The sequence below is a fragment of the Apodemus sylvaticus genome, chromosome 14 (genome assembly GCF_947179515.1).
Source record: "Apodemus sylvaticus chromosome 14, mApoSyl1.1, whole genome shotgun sequence".
In the NCBI taxonomy this organism is placed as follows: Eukaryota; Metazoa; Chordata; class Mammalia; order Rodentia; family Muridae; genus Apodemus; species Apodemus sylvaticus.
Window position 1 is genome coordinate 32882654 of NC_067485.1, and position 16629 is coordinate 32899282.

The following is a 16629-nucleotide window of genomic DNA, read 5'->3' on the forward strand; positions in this document are numbered from 1 at the left end:
TGGCGTATTCATACAGTCGAATACTATATAGCAACAAAAAGGGATGAAGTGTGGGTACAGGTAACACAGTAGTAGATCTCGCAAAGTGTGTTGAAAGTGAAAGAAGAAGACAGGAAAAAGCGTGTGATGCCTGCTTCTACTTCTCGAGGTTTCTAGAGCAGACAAATTCAATCTGCAGTTTGGGAAAACTGACCAGCACTTGTCTCAAGTGTCATGTACAAGTAGGAGTTTGGTTACAAAGAGCACAACAGACCATTCTGCAGGCCAATAACATGTTTTATTCTTATTTAGATTTCGATAGTGCATATACACCATCATCGAACTGAGCGTTTGAATCATGCATGTGAATCATGCTTCAATTAATGTGGGTGGTTAAATGTGCTATTTCCCTAAAGTTTCCCCTTTTCCTTTTAGATGTATTTCTATACATGCACATATACATACACATACACATACATGTATTATGTGGCTTATCTGCATGCAAATCTATGTACCACATGCATGCCTGGTCAGAAAAGAGTGTCACATCTGCTGGTTTTAGATGTACATGCTGGAAACTGAACCTAGATCCTCTGCAAGAGTAACACAACACTTGCTCTTAAGCACCGAGCCAACTCTAAATCCCTAGACTTTTCATTTTAAGAGCCTGTGGTGTTTAATAGATAATCAAATTTAGCTCATACTGTCAGAGGTTTCAGGACGTGGTCGTTTGCACCTTGTTGCCTCTGCATCTGTACAAAGCAGCGCATCCTCGTGCAGAAGGGCGGAAGAGGAAGTTGCTTACCTGACAGCGGCTCAATAAACAGGGAGATAATGGAGGGGGCCTGATAACAAGAATCTTAACAAGAATCTGCTAAAGGCTGTGCACCTAGAAGATTCAGCCTGCTCTGAAATGCTACCCAGTCTCTCTCTCTCTCTCCAGAACAGGGTTTCTCTGTATAGTCCTGGCTGTCCTGGAACTCACTCTGTTGACCAGGCTGGCTTCGAACTCAGAAATACACCTGCCTCTGCCTCCCAAGTCCTGGGATTAAAGGTATGCACCACCACTGCCCGGCCCCAGTATCTCTTTCAAGGGCATGCCCCAGTGACCCCACTTTTTTTCACTATGTCTTCTCTCTAAAGGTTCATAACATTCCTGAAGGATCATGGGCTGGAGATGAAAACCTTTCACATTAGCCGTGGGGAACATTCCAGATCCAAATTATAGCAATTACTGGCAATAAATGACATTGTGGAAAAGCTCTCCATCAGGCAGACACTAGATCTTCCACATTCCTGCACACACCTTTGTCTGCATCTCCTCGGGGCATTCACTCCCACTGTTCTCTGACTTGGAAGGTACCATGCCCTCTTCTCTCTGGAAAAATACCATTTGTCATCCCTTTCTTCCTTTCCTTTCGTCATTCAGGAAATACCACCAAGTGCCAGGCCCTGTGACAGGCAATAGGGCTACAAAGCAAGATAAATCAGGGGCTCTATCCTTTAGGGGCACGTACCAGAAAATGGAGTTTTACTCAAATGTAGATAGATTTCTATCCACGGGATTTTTGTGGCTGATAAAAAGACTGTCAAAGAGTTTTCGCCTGGAAGCTACGACCTGCTTTGTCACACTCCCTAGAAAATGGGCTGGTCCTTCTGTACATGTGTGTTTTGCAGCTTCCCTAGAGGCTCTGTCTTAGGTTTAGTGAAGTGGAATCACTGAGGAGCTTGACAAGGCAGAGGAAGCGCCAAGAAACAAAAGACAACCCTGGCTTAAATGTGTGTTCAGCGTGGTGATGTGCCCTTGTAATCTTGGCGCTTTAGCAGCTGAGACAGGAGTGTAATGAGCTCAAGGTCGTCCTCAGCTACATAGAGAGCTCCAAGTTAGCCTGGGCTACATGAGACCTGAGTCTAACAAACGAATGAATAAATAAATAAACGAAGCAAGTCTATGGGGAAATGTGGATAGAGTGTGATAGAACAGGGAAACGATGGCAAATGTAACAAGACAGACTTCAAGTTGCTCCTTCCAAGTCCCTAGCTCAGGAACCAACTGAGGAAGTGCTTGTCGGGTTTCCAACTCTAGCCTGGGTCTTCCTTTGTTTTCTTTCCCTTGCTTCCGATGACATACTTCCTGGCAGGAAGTCACCTTGTAGCCCATCTTCAGGGAGAGGAGGGTCATGTCCTACCTCCTTGATAGCTGAGCATCTTTTAAGTTATGATTCTTATATTTTCATCGGATCTATGCCTTTATATCTTTTCCTACTCGTGCCTTCCTCCTGTGCCCCTCTTGCTGACCTTCTCCCTCTCCCAAGCTCCCTTCCTCTTCTGCTTCCAGGTCACCTCTATGTCATCATCCTTTTGTCCTGTCTCCCATCCCCCGACTTAAGATCCCTCCTTCCTCCCCTGTAGTCCTCTTTCTATATCACACACACACACACACACACACACACACACACACACACACACACCTCCAAAACTAGACTGGGTATGATAAAAAACGTGGTAATCTCATGGAACATAATGATCTCTTGCTCTATTATCCAACAGATGCCGTGAGTTCATTTTCCCTAGTGAAAGCTTCAAGGGGACGTTTACCATCCAGACATAGCTCATTTTTCAACCAAGAAAAGTCTTTCGTGATTACTCAAGTTATGCAGTCAGCACCAATGAATATAAAACCTTTGTCTAGGGCTGAAGTCACTTCCTTTGTTCCAGGGCCTAGGTTCCACCTCCAGCACTTCAAAGAAAGATAAATGCATTTTTTTTTTTTTACCTAGTGCTATGTATATCATTTTCAGTCTAAACTGTGAGACATCTTAGAGGGGTTTATTAGTTAATTAGTTAGGTTTTTGAGTCAGGGTTTCTCTGTGTAGCCCTGACTTTCCTAGAACTCATCCTGTAGACCAGGTTGACTTTGAACTCAGAAATGCACCAAGTGCTCTTAGAAGGTTGTAAATTAAATGTAATTATTCCTATAACAGAAACTATAAATATAAATAGGTAAAAATCATCAAAAATGGCGTGCTCTTAAAGTTGAAACTTCTCAGGAGGATGAAACAAAAACAGGATTATGAGTTCAATGCTAGCCTGGGTTACATGGTCTCTGTTTCTAAAATGGATAAACAAGTGTGTAAGGCTTATCTTCAAAACAACAGAAAGACATTGGGCAAAGGGTGCCGTTTCCAAAGGTGTGTTCTAGGTTGACAGTGCATTTAGCCTTTTGGGGGTATTGATTATCTTTCTGTAGGTTCTAGTCATTGAAAGAAATGTATTTACAGACATTAGATTTTATTATAAAAAGTCCAGACCAGCTGCTAAGGGGCTGTGGGGATGGACGTTTCCTTTATCTCCCTTCCAGAAGGAAGAGGAAGAGACGAAGAGTTATTGAAAGAGCATTTGTTACTCATCTCAGGAAGTGAAAATTCTTTGCTCTAAGTCTCTGTTACTTTATTGGCCTTCCTCAAAATCTGTATGGCAATTAACACATTGCTTACCCATAACCAAAACCTGTCATCGACCCTAAAAGCCAAATTCAAGAAGAATCTCATCAAACAGGAGGTAACTAGCTGTTCTAGTGCTGGGACAACATTTAACGTTTACCTATAAGGCCTGGTCTGGAAGTCCATCTCATGCTCTCTCTCTCTCTCTCTCTCTCTCTCTCTCTCTCTCTCTCTCTCTCTCTCCCTCTCTCCCTCTCTCCCTCTCTCCCTCTCTCTCCCTCTCTCTCTCTCTCTCTCTCTCTCTCTACCTCTCTCCCTCTCTCTCTCTCTCTCTCTCTCTCCCCTCTCTCTCTCCCTCTCTCTCACACACACAAAAGCAACAGATTGCTTTTTAAAAAAACCCAACACTAATTTCTACATACATTTGATAAGAGAGAAATTTTTTTAACTCAATAAAACAGGTTGTTAATTGGGTTTTGTTATTTTGTTTGTTCGATTTTGTTTTGTTTTTGTTGTACTTTTTGAGGCAGAGTTTGACTGTGTGGCCCTAGCTGTCCTGGAACTCTTCCTGTAGACCAGGATGCCACTGAACTCACAGAGATCTGCTTGCCTCTGCCTCTGCTCAGGTTAAAGGCATGTACCACCATTGCCTGGCTTGAAACTTTCTAAAACTTTCAAGTTTTAGCCAAACTTTCTAAAACAATTGGGCCCTGCCGATCCCAGTTGTAGTAGAGTAGCTTTTTGGATGGAAGACTTTGCTATCTTCATACAATTTGTGAGCAGGAAAGATGAATTTGGCTTGTAGTAGACAAGCGGGTGCCTTCTCCTCCAGGTATTACCTGCAGCTTTCCTTAGGAGAGCTTGTATGACATTTTTATTACTTCTGCTGCCACAGAATAGAAGTAGCTTTTTCATTTTGATTTATGATAGGTTTTGTAAATGTCAAATTCCTTGTTAAAGAGTAAGAGTTGGCATTCCAGAAGCCAAAGGATGATAAAAAATAATGTTTGAATACTATATCCACAGCTATAGTTGGGAGTTGCTGCTGCACATCACAATACGGGAACACTTACAGAAAGCAAGGTAACCTATCCTTCAAGCAAGTATCTGAAGGGAAGAAATTAAGCTGCCATAAAGCCAAGAATAATGCAGTATGTGATTTACCCACTTAAGATTCAAGTATAAAGAAAATTAACAGATGAGTGGAAACAATCCAAAATACATTTAGTGTGACGTGGCTTCTGATTAAAGTTATTTAACCCTGATGCCAATTCCTTGGGATTAACTTTTAAAGTTGGATATCCCTCAGTTTTAGAGGTAAGCAAAAATCATTTTTATCCTCCTGATATATTCACGGGGAAAAATTATCCAAGCATATTACCGAGTAGAAATATAATGTACTTTCATTGTATCAGGTTTTGGGAATTGCAGAGTGATAGATTACTTAACAGACTGTCAAAGGAAGGGAGATGACTCAGCTTCTTTGTGTACACTCGGGATGCTAATGTGCACTAGGGTCAGGAACTCGGAGATGTTTGCAGGGGCCAGATGATGATGATGTGTGTGTGCCGGGCAGTGATAAAGACAGGCTGGGTAACCCTTGCCTGCTCACAGTATTTTAAGGGAACACGGCCCCATAAATATGGGGTCAAGAAAAGGCCAGATATCTGCTATGTTAGGAGAACTCATGAACACATTTTAAAAACATGTTCAGTCCTTCCTTTTTGAAATGTTGGCAGTGATGATTTTTGGAAACCTCACATGTAGTCCTCGAGCTGCAAAGCCAATGGACAACTTCCTATCCAGAGCAATCCACTAACCACAATAGCTCACAAGGCACGGAATTGTCAAGTTCATCTCAATTCTTAGGTTGGCTCAGCTGAACACTTTGCTTGAACGATTAAACAAATATGAAAAGCTTGCTTAATGACTTAAGAATCAAAGTAAAGCCTGTTGTAGATCTTAATAGAGGGCATCATCAGATGATCACGGCTGAGTGTACTCAGTCACTCCACAAATATGCACTGAGAATCTCGTGTGTGCCAGATACTGTTATTACCCCCAGGAATCCTGCTAAGCAAGAGAACCACTAGGTGCTTACATTCTGGAGGTGGAAGGTAGGCAAGCAAACAAACAACAGCTAATAGCAAAGGGCGCCCAGAAACTTAGGGGCGGGGTTGTTGCTAGTCCAAAACAATGGACTTCTGTTTACTAGCTGGGGAGCCTTTAAACCTTGGAGGCTCACTTCCACTCTGGAATATCAATTTTGCTTTACTCCTTTGTCCTAGAGCTCATCCTGAGGTCACCTGCGGTACATTTTAATAAATAGAAGGCCAGTTTATTTTAAATTAGTTACATTTTAATCGCCTTGACTAGATTTGGGAGAAATGTTGATCCAGGAGGGATTTAGAGAAGCCCCTAATCTAATCAGTAACTTAATTACAACGCTTGCTGCTGCTGCTGCTGCTGCTGCTGCTGCTGCTGCTGCTGCTGCTGAATTTCACACATTTGGTGTTGGTTTCATTCAGCATTAGCTTTAGAGGGCACCATTTTTCAGCGTGTCGGCAAAATCTCAGAATGTACCATTTGGGGATTGTGGCTGGACTTTGGAATAAGAATACAGAGCTTTAAAATAAAGGTCCTTCTGGGCCAGGGCTGCACCCACCTTAAAAGCAAACATTAACAAGTAGCTTTTCTTAAAAAGGGAAACAGACTTCATTTTTATAGCCCCTACTTTTTGTAAGGTTCTAAACTTTATTTCATTGTGTATATTTAATGTGTACAGGATATTTTGGTATATACATAAGTAACAAAGTGATCACTAGTCAAATAGTATTTGTCCTATTAAACAAACACCTTTGTAAAGTCTTCTGTGGTTGGAAATCTGTCCCTGCCTGTTGAAATGAAAGAACATCTAGAGGTTAGATGACTAGGGATCTAAAACCAGTGGTTTGTCAAGCATCTAAATCTCTGTTCATCTCAGCCCTGGATGAAAGAATTGAATGACCGTGGAGGATCTGAAAGCAAACCCTTCCGAAGTTCCCCATGATTATTATTTCAATTAAACAAGCCATTTTTAAGATCAATGGCTGTGTTTCGCGATGAATCGCAAAGCTCCAGCTAGGTTCCTAGTGAGCAGATGAGCATAGGAGGCAGAACCAGAGACCAAGCAGGCTTCCTAACACGGAAGGGGAGTCAAAGGAAGCTTGGCCTGTCACATTTCAGTTCAGATAAGAAAATGTAGGTTGTGTGCCTGCAATGGGTGGAGTCAGTAATACAGATCTAACATTCGTTCATTGACTCCGTTCTGTTGGGGTGGAGGTCAGTACTTCCCAAGTGTTAGTTCTTCAAGTGAGGAGGGGAAGAAAAGTTAAATTAACCAATAAGGTGAAATTGGAAGAAGAAAGAGGAGGGGGGAGGGGGGGAGGGAAGAAGGCGGAAAAGGAAATGGTCAGGACTAGAAGGAGATCACATGTATTGGCAGGGTGCACTGTCATTCCCAACTGATTTTTAAAATAATACTTTATTAGATTATAATCATTCTACAGCATGATGGGTCTCCTAATGCCATTCTCATTCAAGTATGTCATTAAATGTGCTTAAATTTCCAGACTGGGTTTCCCAGACCTTTAGTGTCTTCTGCAGCCTGCGTCTCTTCCGTCTATTGTTATCTAATCTCCCCTTCCCAGCCACTCAGGAGAGTTCACAGTTGGGTTCCCCAAAGTCCAGCTCTCTGGCAGTCTTCAGAAATAGCTCTCTCCACGTGCCAAAATTTCAGCAGTAAGTACATGTTGACTGGAACATTGAGCCGCATGCTTTAAAAAAAAAATGTCTCCCACTAAATTATACAACATGCAGCTGAGCAAATAATGGGGATGCTTAAAGAAAGCATTCCATTCCATACGTGTAGTCGCAGGATATGCTTTTGGAAAGAGAACGCAAGCTTCTTTCCCCTGTGCTAAGTAAGACTAGAGATAGATTGCTCCATTTAAGATTTCCATTAATTCCATTAATAAACTTCTCAGGATATGAAATGTCTCCAGAATGTAGTGAGGCTAAGATGAAAGCCGCATAATTCTCACTGGTGTCAGGCCCGGCACGCAGGAGAAGATATGCTAATGCGGCCGTTTGCCGCAGGGCTGGTGTTATTTATATAGTGCTAGCTGGGCAAGGCTAGCTCTGGAGTCTGGAGTGCCGAGAGCATTTGGATCTCCTGTGAGGTGTAGATGTGTGCGCCTGTGCATACAGCACAGGAATTGTGAATCCGAGACCTTGAGGAGGGGGTGGGGCAGGCCGCCCTCATTCACGTTTGTATCAAGTGAGTGGCTCCTGTTGAAGGTATAGCCTTCCAGCATTGTGTTTATTTGACATTCATTCTGGAGCACAGAAAGAAATGGCGATTTGGGGCGTGTGCTGCAGTGGGTCGCGTGTGACCCAGCGTTGTAAGGGGCTGTCATTTTAAAATTGGCAAACATGCCTCTTTGCCCCAGCTCCGTGGCCACAAAAAGCAGCTTTATTTGAGTCTGGAAGAAGCACAGAAGGTTGTTCTGGAAGGCAGGCAACCCTTGGGCTCAGGACCAGGAGTGGGGTGCCAGCGGCCGGGCACCTCGGAAACGAACAGAGGTCACGGAGAGCCGGTGTGCCCGGGGCGGGGTTCCTTGCGGCTGTGGGACTTGAGACTGGCAGACGACCCTGTCTCCTCACTCCCCGCCAGTGCAGACTCCTTGGGGAGCCCTGTCCCCCGCGCCCAGAGACTGCCTGGGATCTTGCGTCGGCCCGGGTGTCCCTCTCCCCGCCCCTGCGTCTGTCCAGGCGGCGGCGACACTGCCCGGCTGGAGGGGGCGCTCGTGCGCAGGAGCAGCGCAGCAGGTGCCTCGGTTACCTCCACCTCGGCGGGGGGAGAGGGGGCGGGCCGGGGCGGGAGGCGGAGGCCGGCTCGGTGAGCCGAGAGCGCGGCCGGCTCCGCAGGCTGGCTGCGAGCTCGCGGCTTCCGGGAGCGCCCGAAGTCCGTGGAGGATCTCCCAACCCGCGGCCCCAGCACAACGCGCACCGGTCGCGACAAGGGCGCGGGTCCGGCTCCTCCTCCTTCCCGGCCGGCGCGCAGCAGCTGAGAGCCTAGGAGCTCGGCGGGTGCCCGGGCCGCGGCGCGGATGAGCCGGGGCGGCTGAGTGCTCGAACGGCTTCTACCCAGCGCCCAGGGCGCAGGGGGTGAGCGGGTGACATGGGGGTGGCCTGACTCGCCTGGCCCGGACCACTCTCTCCGGCCGCGGGCCCTCCTCCTCGGCGGCGGCGCTGTGCCCGGGCGCCCGCCGAGCTCCGCCGCGCTCTATGCGCCTCTGCAGGCGCCGCGGGCCCTGGCCATGGCGATAGACCGGCGGCGTGAGGCGGCGGGTAGCGGTGCCGGGCGGCAGCCCGCCCCGGCGGAGGAGAACGGCTCCCTGCCGCCCGGGGACGCGGCGGCCTCTGCACCCCTCGGGGGGCGCGCGGGCTCCGGCAGCAGCGCGGAGATCCAGCCGCTGCCTGCGCTGCACCCCAGCGGCGGCCCGCACTCGAGCTGCTGCGCGGCGGCAGCCGCCCCGAGCCTCCTGTTGCTGGACTATGATGGCTCCGTGCTGCCCTTCCTCGGGGGCCTGGGCGGCAGCTACCAGAAGACCCTGGTGGTGCTCACCTGGATCCCAGCACTGTTCATCGGCTTCAGCCAATTCTCGGACTCCTTCCTTCTGGACCAGCCCAACTTCTGGTGCCACGGGGCCGGCAAAGGCACCGAGCTGGCGGGTGCCGCTGTCACCGGCCGATGGGGTGACATGGGCAACTGGACCAGCCCCTCGGCCACCCCCTTCTCCACTGCCTCCTGGGGGACCACGACCAACCGAAGCAACAGCAGCGACACGCCACCCCTCCCCTCCCCTCCAGGCAAGGGGAACAACGACTCAAATTGCGACTGCCACGCGTGGGACTACGGCATCCGCACTGGCCTCGTCCAAAACGTGGTCAGCAAGGTAAGGACCATGACCGCTGCGTCCCCGCGTTCTTCTTGTGAACCTTTTTCTCCCGACCTCGGTCGCCTCTGCTCTGCGCTCCATCTCTCTCTGCAGACTTAGGTCCGAACCTACCCAGCTGAGGAACCCAAAATGTTAGCCTGTGTACGCACAACCCTGCATTGACCGGGTTCCGGGTTGTCACCCAAAGGAGATGCTCTTACTTGGATGTGAAGCCAAGGCTTTTTGCCGCCCTCTGCGGTGCCCGTGACGCTGCATCCGCTTCAAAAAGACCGATTTAGCCTTTTCTAATTTCCACCCAAACTCCTGTCCCAGTGCACATATGGAAAGGGCGCCCCTCCCCGAAAAGGTTCAAATCCTCTCCTCCAGCTAGGTTGTCAGACTCACTGATGGCTCAGCAGCGGCCTTGGAAGACTCGATCCCTCTTCTAGGTCTGCTCCTCCGAACCAGAACATAGCTGTGTTCTTTCCTCAGGCCGACTAGCCCTGTGTTTCTCACTAAGAACTAACTATCCATGAAAAAAAAATTAGTGTTCTAGTCTCAAATCTTCTTTCCAGCAGACGTCAGCCACCCCACACGTGCCTTGAACAGATTAATGCCAGTTGAAGAATCCAAGAGAGCCCTTTGAAAAGTTCCCTTGCTACCCTACCCCCATCCCAATCATGCTCTTTCCTTTCCAGAGATCTGACTGTAGACTTCAGTGTCGAACCTTTCAGTGTCAAATACTTTCTCAGGACTTCAGTAAATAGTCCCAGAGCATAGGAAGGATGTGGGGAGCTTGCAGGATATCACCGATGCTCCTGCACATCAGCTGCTCTAGTCTGAGGCATCGAGACCTGGTGAACTGGTCCCTAGTTCTCACTTTGGTCTCCCTGTCCCTTGCAAAGGTCTTGCGTTCTGTGTAATACAGCAGGCGTGTTCTGCGAGAAGTGTATGTCACCCTAAAAATGGACAGTACTGTTAGACCACCGTGACCCTAGGTACCCATAATTTTCAGTTTTGTTGGCCTATAGGAGACACTGGGTGCCGCCTTGGGAAGTGGCTTGGGAAGCATTTGTAGTTTCTCTCTCTCTGGCAGTTTAAACAGTGCAGTTAGAGATGGGACAGTTCTGAACGGTTCGAAACGCTTTGTCTAAATGAGAGAATGGATTTGGACAGTTTATTATAATTGTGTGTATGGGCTCCAGCTCTCCAACCAGTGTGTGTTAGTAAACAGTTGTAGCTCATGGATCTGTAAGATGAAACTCTTACATCATCTTAATCATTGTTTTAATCTTGTACCAACCTGGCCAGAAAATGCTGTGTCCTGTGGGAACCAAACCGTCTGGCTTAGTGATCCCTCTGCTCTGCAATATAATTGAGAAGATCCTCCTAGCTTGTCTCATCTTGACTCATCCCACCACTGCCACAGCCCCTCCCTCCCAAAGGTGTTCTGTACTGATTCCTGGTTGTTTTTTTTATTTTTTGCTTTGCCCCAGAGACAATTTTAAAACAACAGCTACTACTACTTAAATTGACTCGTATGCTCGTCAGAATAAGGATTTGGTAACACTGCTGAGTATTTGGAGCCCCTTTCTAGAGTAAAAGAAGAATACTGGTTTGAAGGAGTGTGTGTGGGGGGTGGGTGGGTGTGAAGAGTGCTTTGCACTAGAGTCAAGTCAGAAGTTAGCAGGTGGAGCACGCAGACCATTACTCTAGCAGCCGGACCAGGAGACAGCTACTCATATCCTGCCAGGCATGGTGTGAAGCAGGCACAAAAATAGTTCTTGAAAACAGACTAGACAGAGTCATATTGGAAAGCTGGGCAAGTTTTTAAAATTAGCATTCAGGAGGGGGGCTCCATGTGTGTGTGTGGGGGGGGGAGGCCAGGGCCTGACAGCACACGGTAGTTACATGTTATAGACAGGATGACACGGAAGAATGAAGGCCTGTGCACAGTAATTAGAGGAGTACTTTCTCATACTGTAAAGGCGAGGAAGGACATATTGATTTTCACAGAGAAATATGCTCCAGCGAGAGATCTGCCCTTCCACCACGTTCTGCTCGGTAACAGTGCTTGAAAGAGCTTTTCCAGCACATTTTGGCTCTCCAGCCGACTTCTTCCTCTGCTAACTGTGCTCACTGGATTCTGTGTCTATGCACAAATGTAGAAATCGGACTGTGGTGCTGCTGGTATTGTACAGTCAAGCATTTGTCCATGTTGAACACGGTAGAATGATACAGAGGAAGCCTTCACCTTGTGTCAGTGGCTATAACTTCAAGGTTGGAGACGTTGTCCTGTGCCCCCTTTCCCTTGGGCTGTCTTCAGTATTCAGCATGACTTCTGCAGCTGGTGTGTTCCTGAGACACAGCCCTGTCATTTCTAGCCCTAGCTGTTGGTTCGAAAGACATCACACAACTGCTGTCCTCATACCTGGATGCCTCAAGAGTTTACTTAGCTCCAGGATGTTACAATGAAGATGGTCCCGTGGCCTCTGAGCTTTCCCCCCTCAAGGTTACACCCCTGGCATGCCCTTACTACCTCAGTTTAAACCCATTCACAAGTGGGGCTCTGTCCCAAGCAGACCAACATGCCCTTCTTCGTAAAGAAGTGTGGATTTTGGTGAATTGTACTCAAGTTCTCCCATGCCTGTCAACTCACTCCTGAGAATGCTTGGTTTTCCAGCATGGGATTCATATTTTGTCCTTCCTTCCTTTTCTTTCCTTCCTTCCTTCCTTCCTTCCTTCCTTCCTTCCTTCCTTCCTTCTTTCCTTTCTTCTTTCTTTCCTTCCCCCTTCCCCCTGTTTCTTTTCGTTGTTGTCATTTTGTTTTGTTTTGTTTTGTTGTTTCAAGAGAGGGACTCACTGTGTAGTTCTGGCTGTCTTATAACTCATTATGTAGACCAGGGTAACCTTGAACTCATAGAGCTCTACCTCCCAAGTTCTGAGATTATAGTATTCCCTGCTTTATTTAGTAGTTTCTTACTTGGCTGAAAAATGTCCACCCTCTTCATCTGTTCCATGCATAACAAAGTATGGACTGCTATGTGGAGTATATGCCTCTTAAACATGGTACCAGAGCACAGCCAAGCAGACACTGCATGATCCACCCCAAAGGGGAGATTGATGAGCTTCTACTAATGGAGTCTATGGTGGATGCGCCATCACCTTTACCAGAGATGAGGTACTGCTCTCTGCAGACTGTGGCCCTAGTCATTGCTTTCCCTTCTAGGTTGCATTTAGTGAGGACTGTTTTGCTTCTATGCAAGTAGCTTGAGCTACAGTTCCATTTTTTTTCTAAGTGATTTTGAGTGTTAAGATCTTTCCTCTTGGTATATTTATTGCTTTTTGTTATTGTTGGGTATTTTGGTTTGGTTTAGTTTGGTATTTATTTATTTATTTATTCATTCATTCATTCATTTATTTTAAGACAGGGTTTTTTTTCTGTGTAGCCCTGGCTGTCCTGGAATTCACTCTGTAGACCAGGCTTGCCTCTAACTCAGAGATCCACCTGCCTCTGCCTTCTGAGTGCTGGGACTAAAGGTGTGTGCCACCATGCCCAGCTATCTTTATTGGTCCTTTTATTTGTTAGGCACACACCAGACTTTTTACCATAGAATTTACAATTTCTTCAGAGTTATGATTGTGGTAATGATGATGTTGGCACCACCTTTATTTTGTGTAGCTCTTTGTAGTTTCTCTTACATGAATTATTCCCTTTGATTAATAGTAGTTACCCAAGGCAATTTTAACATACCAAAATTGAACACACTTTTGAGTGGTTCCCCATAGGAAGCATTCAACCAACTTCCTTATCTCTGTTCTAGCATTCTGTGCTTTATGCTGAGCAGAGCTGTCAGTGCCTTCTTGAGAGGATGAATCAAACAGATCCCTTTCCCAGAATAACAGGTTTGGGGTTCTGAAGATGGGTGGGTCTGGACTAGGCTCCTGGGGTGCCCCTTTCTCATTTACTATGCAGTTTCTCGTGCTTCTGAGATTTTAATAAATAGTTTTTAATTAAAAAAGGAACTCCATGAACGTTGCTCTTACTAGCAAACACAACTCATCCCGCATTTTTCCGTGTGAGTATTGCTGGTTGCTAACACTCACTGCCTTCTTGAATAATCTCTAGAATTTGGTCATTAGCTAACCCTCCCAAGCCCTTCTTTTTTTCCTAGTAGGTGTAGTTTAAATTGTTCATTCATCTCCTGTTCTCATGAATTTGCAAAGAGTTCTGACCTTTGTCTTGGAAGCTGTTTAATATCCTGACAAGTAATTTGTATCCTTTTCCTTGAAGTTATTTAAAATTACTTCAGTACAATGTAATTAAGACTAAAACTAATTTTTACTATCATTGCAATGGTAACATTTTTTTAAAAAGAAGTCCACAGTGTTATCTTAAAGTAGTAACTAGTTTCCATTTTTGAAATGCTTAACACTTATGTGTGTTTTTACTCTTCCAGAGTGTTTATTTAATGGAAGCTGCCATTGTTCTATATCATATCAAAAGTATTTGTCAGTCCTTAGAACCATTGTATTTTTATGCATGCCTCTTTCTCTGTCTCTCTCTCTGTCTCTCTGTCTCTGTTTCTCTCTCTCTCTCTCTCTCTCTCACACACACACACACACACACACACACACACACACACACACATACACATGCATACATGCAGATACCTATGAAGGCCAGAAAAGGGCATCAGATCCATTGGAGCAGAAATTCAAGATGGTTCTGAGCAGCCTGACATGGGTGCTGGGATCTGAACTCAGTCCTCTGCAAGAACAGTAAGAGCTCTTATCCAACCAGCCATCTCTCCAGCCCTTTAGACACATTTTAAACTTTGTATTCTTGCTGATGTAGTAAAATTTCTTGAGTTATTTTTCTAGCATGATTTTGTCATCCCAGTATGGTATATATAACACAACAGCGAACATTTATTATGCAAATTTATTTTTTAAAAAATTAACTATAATAGATAATGCATTGCATGTGTAGACTATATGCAATGCATGCCTTTAGTCCTAGCATTCAGGCAGAGGAAGGCAAATGTCTGTGAGTATGAGGACAGCTTGGTCTACACAGAGAGCTCAGGCCAGCTAGAACCTCACAGATGCTGCTTACAACAAAACAAAACAAATCAATAAAAAACCTATAGTATAAATCAAACTGCTTGCTCTCTCTGCTCCTCAGTTTCACCATGGTTGCCAAATTGTATGAATCCTTCCAAAAACATTCTATTTTCAATGATATATTGTTTATATCAGAGTTGAATGCACACCAATATATATAAAGCCATTTATGTCTGCATAGTATTTCTGTTGTGTGGCTGGAACATACTTTGTTTGACTAGTCACCTGCTAAGAAGGCACTGGGGTCATTTCTGGTCTTTACTGTTTTATATGTATTTATGTATTTATGCAATAAGTAAGACATCCTTGCATTCAGAAACATTTGCACATACATAAAATGTTCTAAGAAGCAAAGGTTTAACCCCCTGCTGTTCCTTGAGTATTTCCTATAGATAACTTAACAATGTATATGCCCACCAATAGTTTGCGTAGTCCTGTTCCCTCCGTAATTTGGATAGTTATCAGACATTAAAATGTTTGCTAGTCTGATGAGGAGAAAATAAAATTTGACTACTACTGCAGTATTTGCACCTGCCTTCGTCTGCGGCTTCGTCGTCTTTGTGCAGGTTTTTACATTTACCTGCTTTGGCATGGTCTCCCATGTCTTTGCCCTCACATGCATGCAAGTTCCAGGATTATTTCCTTCCTGACTGATGGCAGCACTATGGCCCTTAGACTGCCCTGCCCTGGCTAATTACCTGAGCCTCTGATTCTTCTTACCCTGTTGGGTTGTACACACAGCTTGGTTTGGATGGAGTCAAGCAACATAGCCTTTCCTGTAAATGGAATTATAAATTTTAGATAGGTGTATAAAAGGCGTACAATCCAGGTATTTTCTTTACATGATATAAGCCTGGATTGGATAGATTTTGGAGCTATAATAACTTACATCCCAGCCGTCTGTCTCTTGTTATTTGCAGTTTCTTGTGGCCATGTGCTTGTGGTCCATCTCCTCTCATGGCTCTGCCTCCTTTCCTTCTCCTCCTCCTCTCCTCCTTTTCCTTTTCTTGTTCTTCTTCTCCTCCTCCTCCTCTTCCTCCTCTTCTTCTTCCTCCTCCTCCCATGGCTCCTCCTCCTCTTCTTCTTCCTCCTCCTCTTCCTCCTCTTCTTCCTCCTCCTTCATCTCTCTCTCCCTCTTCTTTCTTCTCCTGTCTCTATCTGCAGGCCCACAGTTGGATAACTGAAAACCTGCCTACCCAATGCCTTTTATTGACCAGATAATTTGGAGAGCAAGATTACATAGCATCATGTGTTATACATGAAGATCTCCTCATTGGGGGAAACCAGATTTGGGAGGGGGGTCGGTATTTAGCATCTGAATACATAGGAGCACCAGACCAATCCCAACACTTTCCTTCTATGGCTTCTAAGTAACAATATAGAACTATGAGTTCTATATTGTTACTTTTATGATTTCCATAGTCCTGGATGACTGGGGGAAATCCCATGTTTTCTTGGGATAGGAGCACCAGACCAATCCCAACACTTTCCTTCTATCCTTCTAAGTAACAATATAGAACTATGAGTTCTATATTGTTACTTTTATGATTTCCATAGTCCTGGATGACTGGGGGAAATCCCATGTTTTCTTCTAATCATCTTTTTTATCTCATTTTCTCCTCAGTTTAGCATTTCAATTCTGTTTTGTTTTTATGGTGCTATGAGGGTGCACTTCTAGAAATGCTAAGTCAGGGGTGGAAACCACATTTTATGTAGACTTGGACTTGCTTATCACCTTTAATTCGGCAGCACAAAGGCCAGAGCTGAGAAGCTGCGGAGAGGCCTGACCCCCTCTCTCAGGGAACACAACACTCTCTAGGGCTGTAAGACCCTTCCCCTTCCATCATCTTGTTCTGAATAGTATGTGGCGGTGCTATTGTTGGAAGATACTTCAAGCTCTTCTTCTGTCAGTACCAGGCTTTGCAAGTAGTGATTCATATTGGCTTTTAATCCAAGGTAGAGCTGAGTAAAAAAAAAAAAGAAAGAAAGAAAAAGAAAAAAAGCCAAAGCCATGTCATTGGACACACACTGGATTTTCTTAATGTTGTTCCTGGCATCACCAGTGGTTGGCATACCAGAGCCGCTGTGGGCATCTCTTC

At 45.5% G+C, this 16629-nt stretch overlaps 1 protein-coding gene across 2 annotated transcripts in view; it reads left to right on the top strand.

The window, feature by feature from the left end:
- Positions 1-8397: 8397 nt before the first annotated feature.
- Positions 8398-16629, top strand: part of Slc22a23 (solute carrier family 22 member 23) — a 167781-nt gene continuing 159549 nt past the window's right edge. Inside the window, exon 1 of one of the 2 annotated variants that reach the window (XM_052156889.1) lies at positions 8398-9421. In XM_052156889.1, the coding sequence (XP_052012849.1) occupies positions 8783-9421 (639 nt within the window). In that variant the 5' untranslated portion in view covers positions 8398-8782. The remainder of the gene's footprint in view (positions 9422-16629) is intronic. The other variant, XM_052156890.1, reaches the window with a different exon arrangement.